This window comes from Serinus canaria, chromosome 1A, assembly GCF_022539315.1.
Source record: "Serinus canaria isolate serCan28SL12 chromosome 1A, serCan2020, whole genome shotgun sequence".
In the NCBI taxonomy this organism is placed as follows: Eukaryota; Metazoa; Chordata; class Aves; order Passeriformes; family Fringillidae; genus Serinus; species Serinus canaria.
This window is the reverse complement of record NC_066314.1, coordinates 32,718,215-32,735,668: the sequence shown is the minus strand read 5'-3', so window position 1 is coordinate 32,735,668 and position 17,454 is coordinate 32,718,215. Positions and strand designations below refer to the sequence as shown.

The 17,454-nt window shown below is 41.8% G+C and overlaps 1 protein-coding gene across 1 annotated transcript in view; it reads right to left on the bottom strand.

Annotated features, from left to right (window-relative positions):
* HMGA2 (high mobility group AT-hook 2) overlaps positions 1 to 11,039 on the bottom strand; it is a 109,823-nt gene extending 98,784 nt beyond the window's left edge. The window contains exons 1-3 of the mRNA XM_030238529.2: positions 10,843 to 11,039; positions 9,955 to 10,185; positions 7,106 to 7,192 (exon numbers count right to left, since the gene is read on the bottom strand). Coding sequence (XP_030094389.1) covers positions 7,106 to 7,192; positions 9,955 to 10,065 — 198 coding nt within the window. The 5' untranslated portion in view covers positions 10,066 to 10,185; positions 10,843 to 11,039. The remainder of the gene's footprint in view (positions 1 to 7,105; positions 7,193 to 9,954; positions 10,186 to 10,842) is intronic.
* Between the last annotated feature and the right edge of the window lie 6,415 nt (positions 11,040 to 17,454).

The window sequence follows — 17,454 nt, the reverse complement described above, 5'->3', positions numbered from 1 at the left end:
TTTCAAGTTTGATCAAAGCAGTTTACAGCAGCTACAATTCACTTTTTAGTCTCATGTTCACGCATTAAATTAATTAGGACAGAGTATCACCATGAACATGTCTGTGTTCTTATTGGGAAACAATTTCTCTACTTTTCACATGAAGTTTTCCACGTAAAAGCACACCTTTAGGCTATAAGTAAACCTTTCAAGGCCCAAAACACACCTTCCCTTTTTTAGGTTTAAGGAAACAAAGTGGAAGAGGCCCTAGAAGTGACAGCTATGTTTTTGCAAGCCCAACAGTTGCTCCTGGAGCTCAGCTTAAAGGAAATATGGGTCCTTTCATAGGCTCTTCCACTAATTCCACTGCATGACATTGTGAATACTACTACTAATAACAGTACTTATGTAGTACACTAAAAAACTTACAGAGTTTAAAATATAAATTCCAGGTTATTCTCTCTAGCTAGGCTATGCTCATCCATACACTTCACCAGGTAAATAATCCTGCTATACTCAGGATTTTGCCACCACCTGTAGTCAGGGCAGGACTTGCCAGATACGACGTCCCCAAGAAAAAAGACTTTTAGTACACATGAATTGTGTTCCTTTGGTTCCCCCCCTCCCAGTTAACTGTATGAGTATTTGATTTGCCCTCAGAAATCAACTGTGCCATTAAATAAATCACTTGCTGGTCAATCACTGTAACATATACTGTAACCCAATGCTGTGTAAATCGGATCTCTCTAAAAGAGAACTTGAGCTGAGGAACTAGTGGAGGAATCTTTACAAAAAAAACCTGCCCTGTGAGTTAAATGCAATTACTTTGAAATAAATACCTCACAATAAGAAAGCTGTGAAAAATAAAATTCACACTCCTGAAGGGCAAAATTATCACTCAGACTTGTTAAAAGAGTAAACTTGAGCTTTAATAGTTTTTACCGGTGTTACATGTAAGGTGAAACCCTCTTAAGAGAATACTTGTTAAAGTGCATTTACTATATCCTGTGGCTGTCTATTTCAGAGTTTTGTTTCCTTTAAGCATTCAATTTCTTTATACCTTGTAACCTGAAGGATGCAAAAAACCAGATATGGTTTAGTGTTGATAAGCTGTAGCTCCCTGCTTCTACATTTACTTCATGAAACACAGGGCATAAATCTTAAAAAGAAATATCAGTTATAATTGGTCTTAACAAATCAACACTCCACATGTTATCAGAGCACTAAGGCTATTTATTTTCTTGTGTGTATTACTGCATCTAAGGAAAGATCCTTTTCCAAAACTCTATTTAAAAAATAATTAACTTTTTGAATGCAAAACGACTTTGGTCTAATAACTAAAGTCCATACAAACCTGACACAAATTTTAGCTACAAATTATAATGAACATGAGAGATTTCTTTGAATAACTAATCTTTGCTTCCTGCCATAAACTGTCCCACAGGGTGGCTGCTTCCCGTGCAGCTCAGCAGTGCTGAGGTCTACCACCGCCAAAGGTCCATGTCAGAAGTGGCCAGTGTTCCTGCTGGCAAGTTTGGGTAATGGTTTGTCAAGTGCTTCGGGACCTTGCAGATTCAAAGGCACTATATTCCTGCAGTATATGACTTCCACCTCATGTTAGAAGAAAAACATCTCCATAGCTCTTATCAAAACCAAATCATTCCCAGAGGTGAGCTGAGCAAACAGCCAGGCATGCCAAAGGTGATGTTTTGGTAGAGAGAGATTCTGTAAGTAAATAGCAAGGTTTTCACAGATTAAACTGCAGAAAATGAATGACAAGAACCTCCAAAGTAGAAGTTTTAATCTCCTTTTCAAGAGAAGAGAAAGACAAAACACTTCGAGAACAAACAAAAGGAGCAGTAGCAGCACAGTGGTAATGATAATACAAGAAGTTCAGGAAAATATTCCACTCCTTCCCTCTTTTTTCAGCCTGCATTTTGCTAAAATACTGAATTTTAGCAAATTGCTGTACTTTCTCCAACAGCTTAAGACTTTATTTTAATTGAAGCCTTGAAGAAATGTTGCATTGTGTATAAGATAGGTAATAAACTGGTTTTCCATGAAAGCACTAAGACATTGCCTTTCCTCTTGAACATGTTTTTGCACTAGCAGAAACACTCCAGACTGTTGGCTCTTGGCTTTAATTGAAGTGTTGCCTCTGAAGCTAGGGGCAAATCCTGACAGAGCTCCAGGCCACCCAGAGGTGGTGTTTGGTCAGGGGGTTTGTTAACATTTGGTGCTACTATGCTATGAGGCATGACCTTGCTTTTTACAGCTAAAACATGAAATCACCAAAGCTTAAACAGGGGTCAGGTATGTTATCAAACACTAAGTGTATTTCATTAATAATATGAGCACACCATTTTTGCTATGTCTGTTTGAAGAACAGAACTAAACTTACTAACACTTAAAAGCATGATCTATATGGGAAGTTATTTTTATTTATCACAGGTGAGAAAGATCATAATTCAGTCACTGCTATCTGGAAGTGAGCTAACAGTCCCCAGAAAATTTGCAATCCACTTAAGCCCTGTACCATAGTGCCATCAAACCCTGCTTCCAAACAGCTTCTCTCAGCAACTCTAGGACTTGACTGGCCATGATCTCTGCCTCCTTATTGCAAAATTGTGCTGTACCCAGCCAGAAACCAAGGCTGTACCACTGAAAGCAATTAACAAGACAAGACAAATATAAATAATTGAATGGCTATAAAGTGCTCTGTGGGCATCTATGTATTGTCAAGTAAGACCTCAAATGCAACAGAATCCAAATTTGAAGAATTCAATCTACTTTGCAAAATGATCTGCTGGAGATCTCAGATAAAATGTGTCAGAGCTGTAAGCCAGGAAAAATAAGTGATAGTTCTCAGGAGGAAGATCACTGATGTCAAACAGAGTCAAAAGACCTAGCCCAGGAATGTGTCCCTCTCAAAAAAACCACATAGTTATTTAGTCAAAAAATACTCCTAAATAAACCTTAGGCATTGACTAAGTACAAAACCATCACACTTTCTATGTCCTGTTTTATCCATTTTAATGCTAAACAAAAATCTTCTGCTTTTCCTATCTTGGTGAAAACATTTGATTTTGAGGTCTCTTATTTTTCCAATGCAATAACCATGCTACAATCACTTGATAGATTTAATCTTGTTTTCCCTTTAAATTTGTAATGACTGGTGTTGATGAAAATGAATGAAGCATGGAGAAGCCAACTAGATTTTTGTAACCCAATTCAGGGCAGAGTCCTGATCACATGCATTTTTCTGGTTTGTTTTTTGTTTTTTTCTTTTACCTTTGGACTGCTTAACCCAGGAGCATGCCTTTCTACATACCAACCTGGCCATCTAAGGTAGAGACAATAGCAAGGGTAGTCACACTCAGGATCACAAGCTCTAGTTTTCAGAGGATGATGCATCAAGCTCTGTAGGTATTTTCAGTGAATCTCACTATACCAATAACTACAACAAAACTCAACATATTTTAGCTGAAGGGAAATTTTACTAAAGAATTTTGACCATTGTATATTCCCGGGACATCCCCTGACAATTCCTTTACTGGCAATTATATAGTAGCTACTACTCTTTTTTCTAATGTCACAAATGTGTTTCCTGCTCCCAAACAGGAAAGTATTTATGCCTACATGGTATTTTTGTCAAGCCAAACTATAGAAAATAAATAAATAAATAGATAAATAAATAAATAAATAAATAAATAAATAAAAAGGAAATGTGATGGGCTGGGAACAGAGCTCACCAAACAAATAAAATTCAACCACAAAACACCCAGGAAATTAAAAAGGAAGAGTCCCCACTATGATTTCCTGAAAAAACAGTTGTTCTTTAGGGAGCAAAAAAACCCCAAACCAAATCCACACTTTGCTATTTTTAAAAAAATATTTTAAATTAATGACAGAAAAACTTGTTTAAAGATGCAGACTACATAGTAACAACCTAATTGTGGGGACTCAAGTGCAAGGTGATCAGGACTTTTTTGTCTCTACCTCTTCTTATCTATCTGGTAACACATTGTGTTCCTCCTGTTTGTGAAAATTAAACAATGAAGAAATGGTTAGGTCTTCTATAAAACACATTTTATTTCTTGTGTCTAGTTTATAAAAACTTAGGCATGTGTGATATGCAAGGCTTTAAGGAAAAAAGAAAGCATATTACCCAAAATTAGAGTAATTGCCACATTATTAGCTGTTCAGTTAGTTTTGCAACATTTTGTATGCATTGTCAAGTTTCACATTGCTAATTTCCTAACAAGCACAGTTTGTTTTCGATGCCCCAAGGCCAGTTTACTAAGACCAAACACAAGCTCTTAAAGCTAAAATAAAAATTAAAAAAAAAATAAAAACCAAACTAAAAAGTTTAAAAAAATTCTGTGAACCAAGAAATTTTAAATATTCAACACAACCACAATTCCAGGGAAAATTTTCCATCAAGTGATTTAAGGGTATTTCCTTTTTGACGTATAACAAAACAAAGCCCCAGTTCTGGAGTATTTTTAACTCACTGCCAGTTTGTGCAATACATTTTTAATTGTGATGTGCAATGCTTTGCAAGAGAACACCCAATCAATTAATCATGAGTGCCTTCTCATGGCTGCTCGGTGGGTTCTCCTGGTCGCCGTTTATCTAACATGTTGTGAACACTCTGGAGCATTTCAATGAGCTCCCTTTGAAACACACAGGGCACGAACTATTCTATAGGAATTCCAGCCCATTCCAGCTGGGTGTATAGTGCCCAGGTTCACATGGAGAGGGGCTTAAGCTAAGATACCCAGAGCTCTCTCTGGGAGTTGAGACAGGCTGGAGCAAGTCTTAATGAATGCATGTATGCATATGTATGTGTAAATATGTGTACCACAAAACTGAACATATAGTTAGTTCATTCTTTTTAGAAGTGATACCCTCACCACCAAATGAAGCTTTCTTCATTCAGTGCCAAAACATTCTCATCCATATAAGAGTTAGAAAAAATACTGAAAATAATATTACATTAAAAGATACTTTGAGATACCTGGTGAAAAGCTGAACTATTTTAGAGAGGGCTAATTATCAATTTGGAAAAAGGGCTGAAATATTTATTTGAAATGTGATACCAGTCTTGTTCTTCTAGTGAGGCCTTTTAAGTGTTTTATGTTTTAGAGGATTTATCACTTACATACTTTATCTATAAACCTAGAAACCAGTAAGACTTGTAATTACATACCCCTCAAAGGGTTTTTTTCTATTATAAAAAAAGACACGTGGTCTTTGGTCAATTTTTTACATTAGCAACACCCAAAAGCTTTAAGTAGAGCAGCAACTTGATGCATTCTGAAAATCAAAATGTTACAATTAAATTACTCAATTAGTAAATGAGACTGGGAAAGCTGAACTTTGTACCAGAATCATCTGGAAAACTCTTGGTTCGATAAACCTACACATATATTAATGTTTTAAAATTATTTTCCATTTATACTCATTTCCAAATCACTTAAATGAAACAATGGCAATACTCCTTGCAGAGGCATCTTTTAAAAACATTTCTATAAATTACTTAAAATTTTATCTTACTGCAAATGTTTTCCTAGGAAAGCAAACACTCCTAGGAGCAATATTTAAAATACTAAAGCTCACATTTGGATTTGCTAGACTAATAAAAAACTTCTCCCTCTCTTTTGAAGAGTGACATATAAACTATTTTAACATGAATCTGAAGAATGCTTTTACTGTATAAAGAAAAGAAAATCAACAACTGTATAAAGAAAAAAAAATCAACATTTAACATTCTGCAAGGTAATGCAGAATGTTACCTTGCAGAATGGCTTTGAAAGATTTTTAATACTAAACCTGTAAAGCATTTTTTACTAATTCATGGATTTCTTGACAGAACATGCTGCTTTTTTCCCAGCCCATAAAGTGAAAAAAAAAAACCAACTAATTTTTGAATTTAATTGACAGTTGGAAAAGTACCTCAAACAAATGTTGAAAACACTTTAAACAAAACAGACATGAAACCATAGACACCTTTCAATGATTTAATATTTATCAGTAGTTGCTATAGTAATTTATAACACTGAAAACTATCAAACTTAATATGGTCAGTACCATAGGCATACTGAAAAATGAGCCATAATTAGATGAGGACACAAATACCTTCCACACGTTTTGTCACGCACCTCCTTAAAAGATACTGATACACTTTAGGACTACAGTTCACTACCAGATTTTGTAAGCTTTAGTACCCCTAAACTAGTGCTAACTGCTGTACAACCAACAACATAAACAAATCTCCCATATTTGTTTTTAAGCCCATACACAACAATTTGCCTTCACTAAAATATTTCCTACAGAAAGGTATGCGTGATTTGCCTTGATAACTCAGCTTTTTAATGGGGTGCTTTCCCCAATTCAAATAAAATCTAGTCAAATTTTCATGTTGTATTTGTGATGTCAAGTCCATGCACTAAATGCAGTGACTTCAGGGAGCTTCTTCTGTGGCTGAAGGCAATCAGAACCACCAGAATAAAGTCTGGTCCCATCACCAAGCAGAAACAGTGGTTCAGAAGACTAAAAGCACTTCAAGTAAAAGTCTCTTTGAAACTGATTACTAAACAAGATATAACAGGCTTTTACTGTAACTGGAAGTTTACTTTACCATCACATTTTAAAGCTGTAAATTTCAATATATGCACTTATTTCCATCAACACATAATTAGATTTACTCCTAATTAACTTATGTTTGACAAAGCACTTAGCTTTAATATACAGATTTGGTCTGTAGTAGTAACAACTGTTAAGTGGGCAAGAAATTAATCTTCTTCTTCCAAAAATCTTAATGAAGAAAATAATATCCTTAACACTGACTTCCTTACTAGATACAGGACATCTCATGGTTTGTTGTGAAATACATTGTTATTTCACTAATCTGTAGACTACTAAAAAAGATGCCCTTATAGGTTCTTTACTTAGGGTCTTGATGTTAACTCCAATTTTAAAAAATTCATGAAATTCATGCTTTATGAAGCTTCCATTATTAAAAGAGTTCCAATCCCACACTTCACAGCCTAAATTACTGGATTTTTTGCTACCAGCTGATAAAAAAACAGCATTAGCAATTTTTTCTCTTTAATAATCTCACCTTCTGAGCTGCTTTAGAGGGACTCTTGTTTTTGCTTCCTTTGGGTCTTCCTCTTGGTCTTTTAGGAGATGGTTCACCAGTTGGTTCCTAAATACAGGAAAACATGCTTTTGTGGCAAGAGGCTACAACTAACCCAGATGTTACAAAGGATAAACTGAACTGAGAAGTTGCTTAAAACATAGGAATTAACAGTGTCATTAAATAACATAATATAAATAATGCAACATAAAAAATTTAGCAACTACAGATAGAGGAAAAGATATGTTTTGCACAGTAAATGAGTTTAACTTCTCTTGCAATTGCATAGAAAAACTTGGTAAAGTGTGAATATTCTAACACGTAAGTTATAGCAGGAAACACATTTTTTAAAGATGGCTATGATTTCCCTCATATAAGAGCAGTTATTTAAAAAATAACACAGTTACCCATTTAATTTCAATTGCATTGCATTATAGCAAGATACAATTATCACATGTAGTTTCTAGCACAAGCTTTTTTGGAGAAAAAAGTTACTACCAGAATATTGTAAAGTAAGATGAGACTACTTCTCTCTCAAGGGGGGAAATTTTTTTTTGTTGTTCTGCAGTCGGCATTATATTCACACCTATTCTAAAGAAAACTGATTTGTATTAACATGCAAATTTAAACTTTTCTTCAAATAGAACACTTGTAAGACAAAAAAACTCAACCAAAGAAAAATCTGAAACAAAACCCCAATTCTAAAATGAGTCAACACTGATGATTTTAACTATTTTCTTAACTAGTTCCTTTGCCTGCCAGTAAATAGCCAGTTCTTAAAACTGGGTATGAATTACTATGAATTCAGATTCCAAATATTTATTCAGTGAATCATAAACACTATAAAACTCTTCTAGTCTTGAATATTATACATTTCATTCATATTACAGGATGCAGTAGAACTAATTAAGTGCAGTTTGTTAACTTAAACCAGTTTAAAGCCCTTCAGCTTTCATAATTCCCGGGTAGGTTAAGGGGAGGCTGGCAAGGGGACTCCCCAAGTGCTGCAGCTCAGTGGCGAGCCCCGCAGGCACTGCACATCTGGGCTGAGCACGTTGAAGGAGACGCGTTTTTCTTTCACTTCCACCCATTCAAATGCTACAGGAGGAAAAAAAATTAAGGGAAAAAAAAAAAGAAAATAGAAAACAGAAAATAGACAAAAGAAAAAGAAAAAGAAAAAGAAAAAGAAAAAGAAAAAGAAAAAGAAAAAGAAAAAGAAAAAGAAAAAGAAAAAGAAAAAGAAAAAGAAAAAGAATCCCGGGCACAAGCCAGCAGGGTCGGTGGGCGCTGGCTGCCGGGGCTGGTCGAGGGCAATCAGGGGGTGAAGCAGAAGGGGTGCAGAGCCCGCAGTTACTGGACCGATGCAGTGAGTGTCACCAGGGGCAGAGCGAGGTAACGGGGGGCTCTGCTTTTATGGCTTCCCAAAAAAAAGTACTTTCTGTGAAATTTACAGGACCATATCGGGGCGGGGGAGGGGAAGGAAGCAAAGCAGCCGGGTTTCACCCGGCTCGGGGCTCTACTGCTCAGCTCTCCCCATGTTTCGAGCCCCTCGAAGGCTCTCGTGGCAGTGGGGCTGATGCCAAATGAATGGGAAGTAAACACGTTTAAAGCCCGCGGACGCTCGCTCTAAAATGAGCTCCACGGACAGCCCTACTTCTCAATCGTGACTTCCGAGGGAGGCAGGGAAAAGGCTGCGGGCGGCTCCGCGCTGCCCCCGCCGAGCTGCGGGATTAATTGGTTGCATCCGCAGGCAAAATCCTCCTTCGGCGGCGCCGGCGGAGGGGCTGCAGAGCGCGGAGGGCCCCCCCGGGCCCCTCGCCCGGCGGTAGGGCCTGAGCGCGGCTGGGCAGCTCCAGGCGATGCGACAATGGCACTTCGGGAAAGGAAGGGAAGGGGGGTGGGGGTGGGAATAACACACGGATCTAGCAACCTTAGCGCGAATTCAGATCTTGCAAGTCAAAAAGGGGAGCCCAGCGCGCCCCTTTCGGGGCCCAGGTGGAGACTGTGGGTGTGGGTGGAAAGGAGCACAGGGCTACGCTCCCCGCGTCCAGACACGGCAGCGTTCCCGTCGCCTCGACCTGCCTCGGGTAAACGCCGAAGCAAAGGCAAAAGGTGTTGCAAATACAGGGCAAGCCCCCTCCGGCTACCTCCCCCACCTCCATCAGCAACGGGGGCACCTCTCTCCATACGATGAGGGGGGCGAGGGGGGGAGGTGGGGAAGGGGGGGAATCCGGGGGTGGGGGGGAGGAAAAAGACGAAAAAAACACCAAACCCTATGCGACTTTCTAGTCACCCTCCTCTCCCCCAGCCCCAGCATCTAGGGGCAGTTCAGGGGCTGGGCTGGTCAAGATCGGAGGCGGCAGCAGCGCCCGGTGGGACCCGACACATGCACACACACGCGCGCACACAGATTGAGATATAGCGAGGGCTCAGAGAGGAGGGAGACAGGAGAGCCCCGTTCCCTGCTCCTCGCTTTCGCAATTTCAAAATCAGCTCGAAATGACCCAGCGAGCGCTGGTTGGTCGGAGCCGCGCTGCTCCATGTTCCCCATTTACATTGAAAAGCCCCAGCTCGCTCCCTGCACAATAGTGAAAGTCCCGAGGAAGCTTCGCGGTTCAGCCACGGGCAGGCTGCGCCCCGTCGCTCCGGGGTCCCCCCCGCCGGGGTGCCCGACGGAGCCCCTCGCTACGCCTCTGCACCACCTCGCCGGGAAGCAGCGCACAACAAAGCCCCCACCGCCCCGTCGCCAGGACTCCTTGCAGCATAATACGTACATGTACATGCCTATAACACTATAGATCTGCGGCTCTACGTATCTATACGATACTGACTTGTGGTTGTTTCCTGGGTCTGCCTCGTCCTCTCTTCTGAGGCTCTGCGGTTGCAGGTTGCTCCTGGGCAGCAGTGGAAGGCTGACCGGGTCCCTCACCTTGTGCACTCATCGTGACTTCTGCTGCTCAGCCTGAAACCAGTCTCTCCAAAGCACCTTGAAGGGGGGGAATCAAAACGAGCTCTTGCTGCTTTTGCTGCTCGCTGCCACCACCACACCGGACGTCCTGGTGCTGCCAAAAAGGAGAAGAGAAGGGGAGGAGGAGGAGGAGGAGGTGATGGTGGTAGTGGTGTTGGTGGTGGTGGAAGAGGAGGGGGAATGAATCTCTCTTACAATTTAGGAATGGTTAGTAACATGAAGCAATTCAAAAGCGCAGAGGTTTAAAAAAAAAAAAAAAAAAAAAGAAAAAAGGAAAGGCAGAGTAAATTGCAGCCCTGGAAATGCAAGGAGAGAGGGAAATAGTCCGAGGGTAGTCGGGAGCAAACTAAGAAGAGGAAAAAAAGTCCTACAAATTGAAAGCAAGTGGTGGCTATCGCGCTTAGATCGGATCAGGACAAATTAAGATAAGACACACTGAAAATGGACTGAGAACACTGCACAATCTTGCCAGAAGCATGCACCCTGGGAAGACGGGGATTTCGGCAGCAGCGGGAGCAGCGCGCAAAAGGAGCGATCATTTAAAAATAATAATAATAAAACGATTTGGGAGATTGGAAAGGAAAAAAAAAGGGGGGGGGGCGGTCCTGGGTTCGTGTCTGTGATGCGAGCTCCTGGGACTGGAAATATTATGCGAGTCCTGCCCACGGACTAAACTAGGATGAGGGTTAAAGAAGGGGAAAAAACCCCAAAACCAACAACAAAAACGAAGGAAAAGAAAAGCCACCTTTACCCGTGGGTGGAAAAACCAGGAGGGGGCTGTTGGGGGAAAATAGGAAAAAAAAAAAAAGAAAGAAAAAAAAAAAGAGAGAGAGAGAGAGGAGGAGGCAGAGCGAAAACGCGGCGATGGGGGGCTGGCGGTCGGCCAGATAAAACACGAGCAGCACGGCAGCCGGGGCAGCGGCGGCGGAGCGCGCCGCCGCCTCACGTGTCCCTCACCGGCCCGGCCGCGCCGCCACCGCGGCTTTAAAGGGCCAGGCCGGGCCCGCCGCTCGCCGTCCCGCACGCGCCCGCGGCCACCGCGCGGGGCTGCGCGGCCGCTGCACGTGCGCGCCCCGCCGAACAAAGGCGGCCGGGCCAGGGCCGCCCCGGGACGCGCCCGCCGCGCTCCGGCCGCGCGGCTCCCTGGCCGGCCGGGCGGGCGCTGCCATCGCGGCACGGGCTGGGCGCCTCTCGAGACGGCCGCCACTGCGGTAAGATGTGGGCGGTATAACCCGACAGCGGGTCGGAGCTGTCCTGCTGGGAGGGTGACGGCACGAGGAATGACCTTGCGGAGAGCCCTGCCCCGACATTGTTCTTCCTACGAGCATGGCGGGGCCGCAGGCTGCGCCTCTTCCCAGAGCCCGCAGGCAGGATGTCCAGCACAGCCCTCTCCCGCCGCCGGTGTTCGGTCCGCTCCCGTGCAAGCCGTGGTCAGGCGCTCCACTGTGGCCACAAGGAGATGGCCACAAGGGCCAGGCAGCACCCCCCTGTCTGTGCGTCCCTCTCAAAAAATGTTCACACCTGGGTTTCATGTGCAACTTGGGCATTTCCTCCAGCCCCACTCCTCCCACAAGGTCTCGCACTTTTGTCTGACAGCCACCCTCTCTGGTGACATCCTTTCTCCCCTACTCGGGGCTGGACAAGCGCAGGAGAGCGCTCAGAAAGAAAAGTTGCATTATCGTATATAATACTGAAGAGGGCAGAGATACTGCTGCAACACTTCTTGTGCAAGCTGTCGAAATACAGCCAGTTTTCTTGACACCTTATGAATTCTGATGTCTACTGATAGATAAGGAAACAGACAGAAAGTTACTACAATCGAACACATGCAGTCATTGACCAGCAAGGACTGTGCTGAGGAGACAGCTGAGTTATTTTCTATAGAATAGAAAAAGTACACTGCAGACAGATGGACTAAAGAAAGAGTAATCCTAGAACACTTCTTAAGGCTGAAAATATTGCCATAGTGTTCTTAATCCAATCACAAGAATCCCAAAGCCTGCTTCACTCCCATCCCCAAAACCAACCAGCTATGGAAGATGGACACAGTCCACCTGTTCGATCTAACAGCTATCAGAAAAGCCTTGTAGTTCCACTGCCTTTTGTAAAATATTCAGTTCTCATCACACCATGAAGAAGTCCATAGAGCCCTACATTTATTCTATACATCAAAAGAATAAGCTGCTGTATGCCATCGGGGTTCCAATGGAGGTTGTAAAGCCATTAGTTTAAAGTGCAGCAGCACATAACTTTTATAACATCCATTAATCTCTTTAAAGCATATTCATATGTCCATTTCTCTGGAAGAAAGTGTTACATACAACTGGTAAAAGCCTCTTGCTCCAAAACATCTATCTCTACAGAATCATCCTGTATGGGCTATTAATTGTACCACTAGTCTTCCCTTGAGCAGTTCCAGTAAAAATGCTATAGTTCAAAGACTTTTTACATACAGCCATAAGCAAATAATTTTCACATGAGATCAGTATTCCTAAGCTCACTGTTTGAAAGATGTTCTGGACAAAAAAAGCCTTGATGCTTGCACTGTGTCCAGCACAACAGAGTTTGGGTCTCTCTACAGTCTGACTACAGATTCACCATCATAAGAATCAGTATGCAAGATCTAAACAACTATGGGTCTTTCAGTTATTTGAAACTATCCTGATTCCCTCCTTAACCAAAGGTTCTTGGGCAATAAATCAGTTCCTTGATAGTGATATTCCTTATGGCAACCCTGTGGTTACAGAGCTGTCTAGACTCATTAAAAAACTTGTTCTTATGTCATTTATATACAGAGTACCTTAAGCCAGGTAAGCAACATGACATCCAGAACCCCTAAAGCCTGACTTCCTCAAGTGGATGATGGAAGCTAAGGAGCCAGAAACATCTCTTCATTTTTTTCCATGTTCCTTCCCAAAAGAGATGTGGTAGCTGTTCCTACCACTGTTCTAATCCATTCTCTGACAGTATAGCTGTATTTGCACAATATTCAGTGCAAACACCAGTGAATACAACTTTATGATTAATCAAAGGAACTACTGCAAAGTCACTGGAGTAGACATGACCTACTTTTCACCAGCTTTGGCCTAGGATTTAAGCTTTGGTCTATTAACAGAAGTATTAATTGTCAGTGGTTTTATTTTTTTGTTTTCTGGAACCATTCAAAATAATATAGGAAATTTATAGACCTAAAATCTGGCCTGATTTCTAGTCTCCAGGAGTCTTAAACTCAGGGCATTTCCAAAGAAATCAGAGGAACTTCCTAGAAAATTAGGAAGAAGACAATGAAAAATAATGTGCAGATTTTGCTACCAAATCCAGAACACTTATAAAGAGGCCATTTGTTATTCTGTAATCAGTGTGATGGCTTGTAGAGGTTTAACTGGCCTCTCTTCCCAGAGGAGATTTTTTAAATTGTGCATTTTAATAGCAGCAGTAAAATTTTGCATCAGAACAAAGAACCAAGGATCCAGGAAAGTATCTTTTAGAAAGACAGAAAATTACAGGTGAACTAGGCCTTGGAGTTTATAAATAGCAGCAATAAATAGCTTCCCTTGCTCAATTCTTCATCTGTTTCCTTTCTCTAAAGCCCAGGGATGCAGAAGAAAACATGCTGTATGGTCACAGGGATATGTCACCTATAGATAGCAACCTAACATTACCCATACATAAGAACAGCTAACTCCACCAGTCTCAGTGAGCTCAGATGGTCTCAGCTGGTAGTGCTTTCACACAAGGAGAGAATTCTTTATTTTTTTTCAAGTTGCTACTGAAGCTCTGTGATGCCAACTGTGCGAGAGGAAGCGTGTCCCCAACTTTATAATGCCCGCTCACTGTGTACATGGGAGGGCAGAGTCAGGACACCCCTCTGTTCTGCTCTACCGGGTCCTGTTTTCTCCACTTTAGTTCTCATGGAGTGCAAACTACTCAAAAGAGGCAGTGATAGTAAGTTTAAGGCCTTAGCTCAGGGGAAGCAGCAAATTTTTAACTCTGAAAGAGATCTCTTGCCAGGAATGGGAGAGCAGATGATAAAATTCAGAAGAATTTTTTTGACTATTTCCTTCATATTTCAAGAAGCTTACAGCTCTGCACTGCCTCAGAAAACTCCTTAGAGGAACAGCCTTGGCCTAACAGGGCTACAGGCTGCCATGCCTGAAAGGTTGTATTTTGAGTGGGTATTTCACTTCTGTAGCCAACCAGAGAGGCCAAAGATATTTATGTAGTTAAAGGCTGCAGTGGGTACTCAGGGACCTGGGAATCCTGATACTCTGCTGCTAAAGAACCAGTGAGTGCAGGAGAAGTACATCTTGCAAACATTGTCTACATTTGTGGGAAAAGTTAATTTGTGATTTTCCCTGGTTCTTTTAGAACGTGCTGCCTGTGGGGATACAAGAGAGAGGAGAAAAGCAGACACATGAACCTTGCATGCACCTATGAGATGGGCTAGGGTGTATCACCATTCTTCCATTCTTTTCACCCAGCTGGTGGGACCAACAGTGGCTGTTGCTTCATAATCAGCAACCTGGAGATGGCTCTGAGAATGTTTTAGGGAAGCATGACTGTGACTGACAAAAAAGGCCCGGAAAAGAGTATTAAGGCTCACTCTCAGGCTTTGTCTGCACTGGGGAATTTCTTCCCTCCTCCAAATTCCCACCACTGCCAATATGAATGCAGCTGCACAATTGTTAGAGATGTTGGGAGGCATAATATATGAGTTTTCATCTAGTCAGCCATTTGCAGTACTGTGTCAATTAACCCTCCTCAGAGCAGGGTTAACTGATACAGTGCTGAAAACGGCTGCTGGAACTGAAAGCTGTCTATACTAAGGTTCCCATTGTTGCTAACTCTGGTGCAGCTGCAGTGGAATCAGTCCACGTGGGATTATTTGGTAACAATTCTCCAACCTAGAAACTGCTTCAAAATGCAACACAGCCACCTAATGGGACAAAACATGCTTCCACTGCAACTCAAAAGCTGTGCACCCATGCTGTCACCATTCATAATGGGATTTCTTTCAGTCCAGAAGGTCCTTTTTGTATTTCTGTATTAAGTACTCAGTACTTCATCTCAGCAAACTGGTGTTCCTCTCACGCCCATAGAAATGCCTCTGCTCATTAGTTCTTACTAGCTCTGGACTTGAAGATGTGTGTTGGAAGAGCCAATTTTCTGTTAGTGTCTTTTCATTGATTCATACACTCAGAAATTTAAAATCTGTGCTTTCAAATTTCACGTGTGGAAACTTTGTAATTTGTTTTTTGTTTTAATTTCTTTATGCAGATCCAGTTCTTTAATTTATGGCCGGAGTTACGGTTCACTAGAAATTTTGCTTTTTTCCCCACTTAACAAGTAAAGTCTTATTTGTGCAGAGCAGCACCATGAAGACTCTGAGGGAGTAAAGTTCTATTTTGAATGAACAGAGTTGGCAGAATCAGTCCCACTTATTTCCATGTACTTTAGGAAGCAGTTATGAAACAGGCTGGTGAAATGGGTGTTTCACCCTCTGCTGAGTAAGACTAATACTTCTATAAAGCCCCTCTCTATCCTTCTTCTACATCCATGTCCAACACTAACTAAAACATGGAAGTGTTGTTTGGCATTTGTTACACTTTTGAACCACTATTTATCAGACGGATGCTGGCAGTCAGGTTTTCTTAAGTGCAGTTTGCGAGTGTGAAAATGTTGAAACCTAGGCTCAGCAAAAATCTCAGTGAAAAACTCCAGCTCACTAAATCCTCTGATTAATGACAAGCAGGTTTCAATTCACGCATGACATCTTATGCAAATACAGAACACAGCTATTTGCAGAATTCTGGGCAACTGCATGTGCCTATGAATATCTACTGAGGCTCGACATACCCGCCCAGGGAAATGGCAAAGGGGCAGACCCAGAGGAGATGCAATCCATAGCCTCCCAGCTGTAGTGGTGAGCACTAGAGCTTAGCTCAGGGTGTTGGGATGTTGAGCAAAACTGATTTGGCAGAAACTTGGATACAGCTGAGTATTTTGAGAAAGGGGAAAGGAAGTGGCTCACTCTTCCTTCATTCCTGATAAGTGGTGTGATGGCTGTTTCTCGCTCCCAGAGTTCCCTTTGGACAAAGGGAGTGGGCACAGTAACTGAACTGCCTGCAAAGCAGGTGTGACAGCTGTCTGTGGAAGGAAGGAGCAGCTCCATACTGACTACCCTTTAGCTCAGGTTGAGCTGCGGGGATGCATGGTAAGGTTGTCAAATCACAGTTGTCATAAGGCTTGGTAAACATGTTTATATGTTTGCTTAAATGGTTTTTGTTAGTCTCCTGAAGGGTTCTTACAAAAATGCTAAACAACTCCCATTCCAAATCCCTGCGGAATTGGATTTCTCTTCTCCCTTACCCTTGTGGCTTTATGTGAAACTCAGTGATTAAAACTACTTAAGACTGGCTCATTTTTCTCTGCAATGAGTTCAGTTATTTCCTTTTTATACCTTCCAGAATTTACTATACCATATCTAAATATTGGCTGCAGTCCACATGTTTTAGATCATTCTCTATAATGGTCCTGTTGTTATAGAATCCTTTGTGTGTGTGAGAAAGTGAGAACATGCATGTGTGTTGGAAGCAAGACAGGGTGTTTAGAATTGCTTGGAAAGAGAAATCAGGGTGTGCCAATTCCGTAAGGGATTTCTGAACTGATAACATAAAAGTGATAAAAATAATTGAGCACTGACATTATAGACCTCCAGTTCATTACCTTCTATGTGTGATAAGTAGTATTTCTGATCCCACCATGTTACTCTACTATAGATATTCTACCAATATATCACTCATTCAACTTCTGTTGCTATATAATTTTACAGATCAGGTTTATTGTTGTCACATTTACTCATTTTTACTTGTACTCTAAGTGTAGATCCTTTGACCTGAGTCATACGTGTCAGTCAACGGTAAGCTGCACGGAGACTAAACTAAGGCAGCATCTGAAAGTCCTTACTCATTATACCAAAAGCTCATTGCCTGCTGAAGACCTGCACGTTCTCTGTACGGCCTCCAGCAGGTTATATGGATAAATAAGTGATCTAAGGAAAAAGCAGGAAAAGCGTCATTTGCCAAACCATAAGCTTTAACCAAAACACTCCAAAAGGCACAGCGTCCTAATGTACGGCTAGAACTTAGGAGGAGGTAACTGAGAAATGCCTCTTCCAGGACAAAATTGAAATCAGTAGCCCTGGTGCAGTGGGTGTCTGACTCTTGCCTGTTGCTCTACATGTAGAGGATGCATTTAAGTGGCAAACAGACAGGCATGGACTGATTTTGTGCCCATCAATACGTCACAGCCCATCAGATAAACCAGTTGATGCTCACAGCAGGCTGGGCGTCCTCCCAGACGC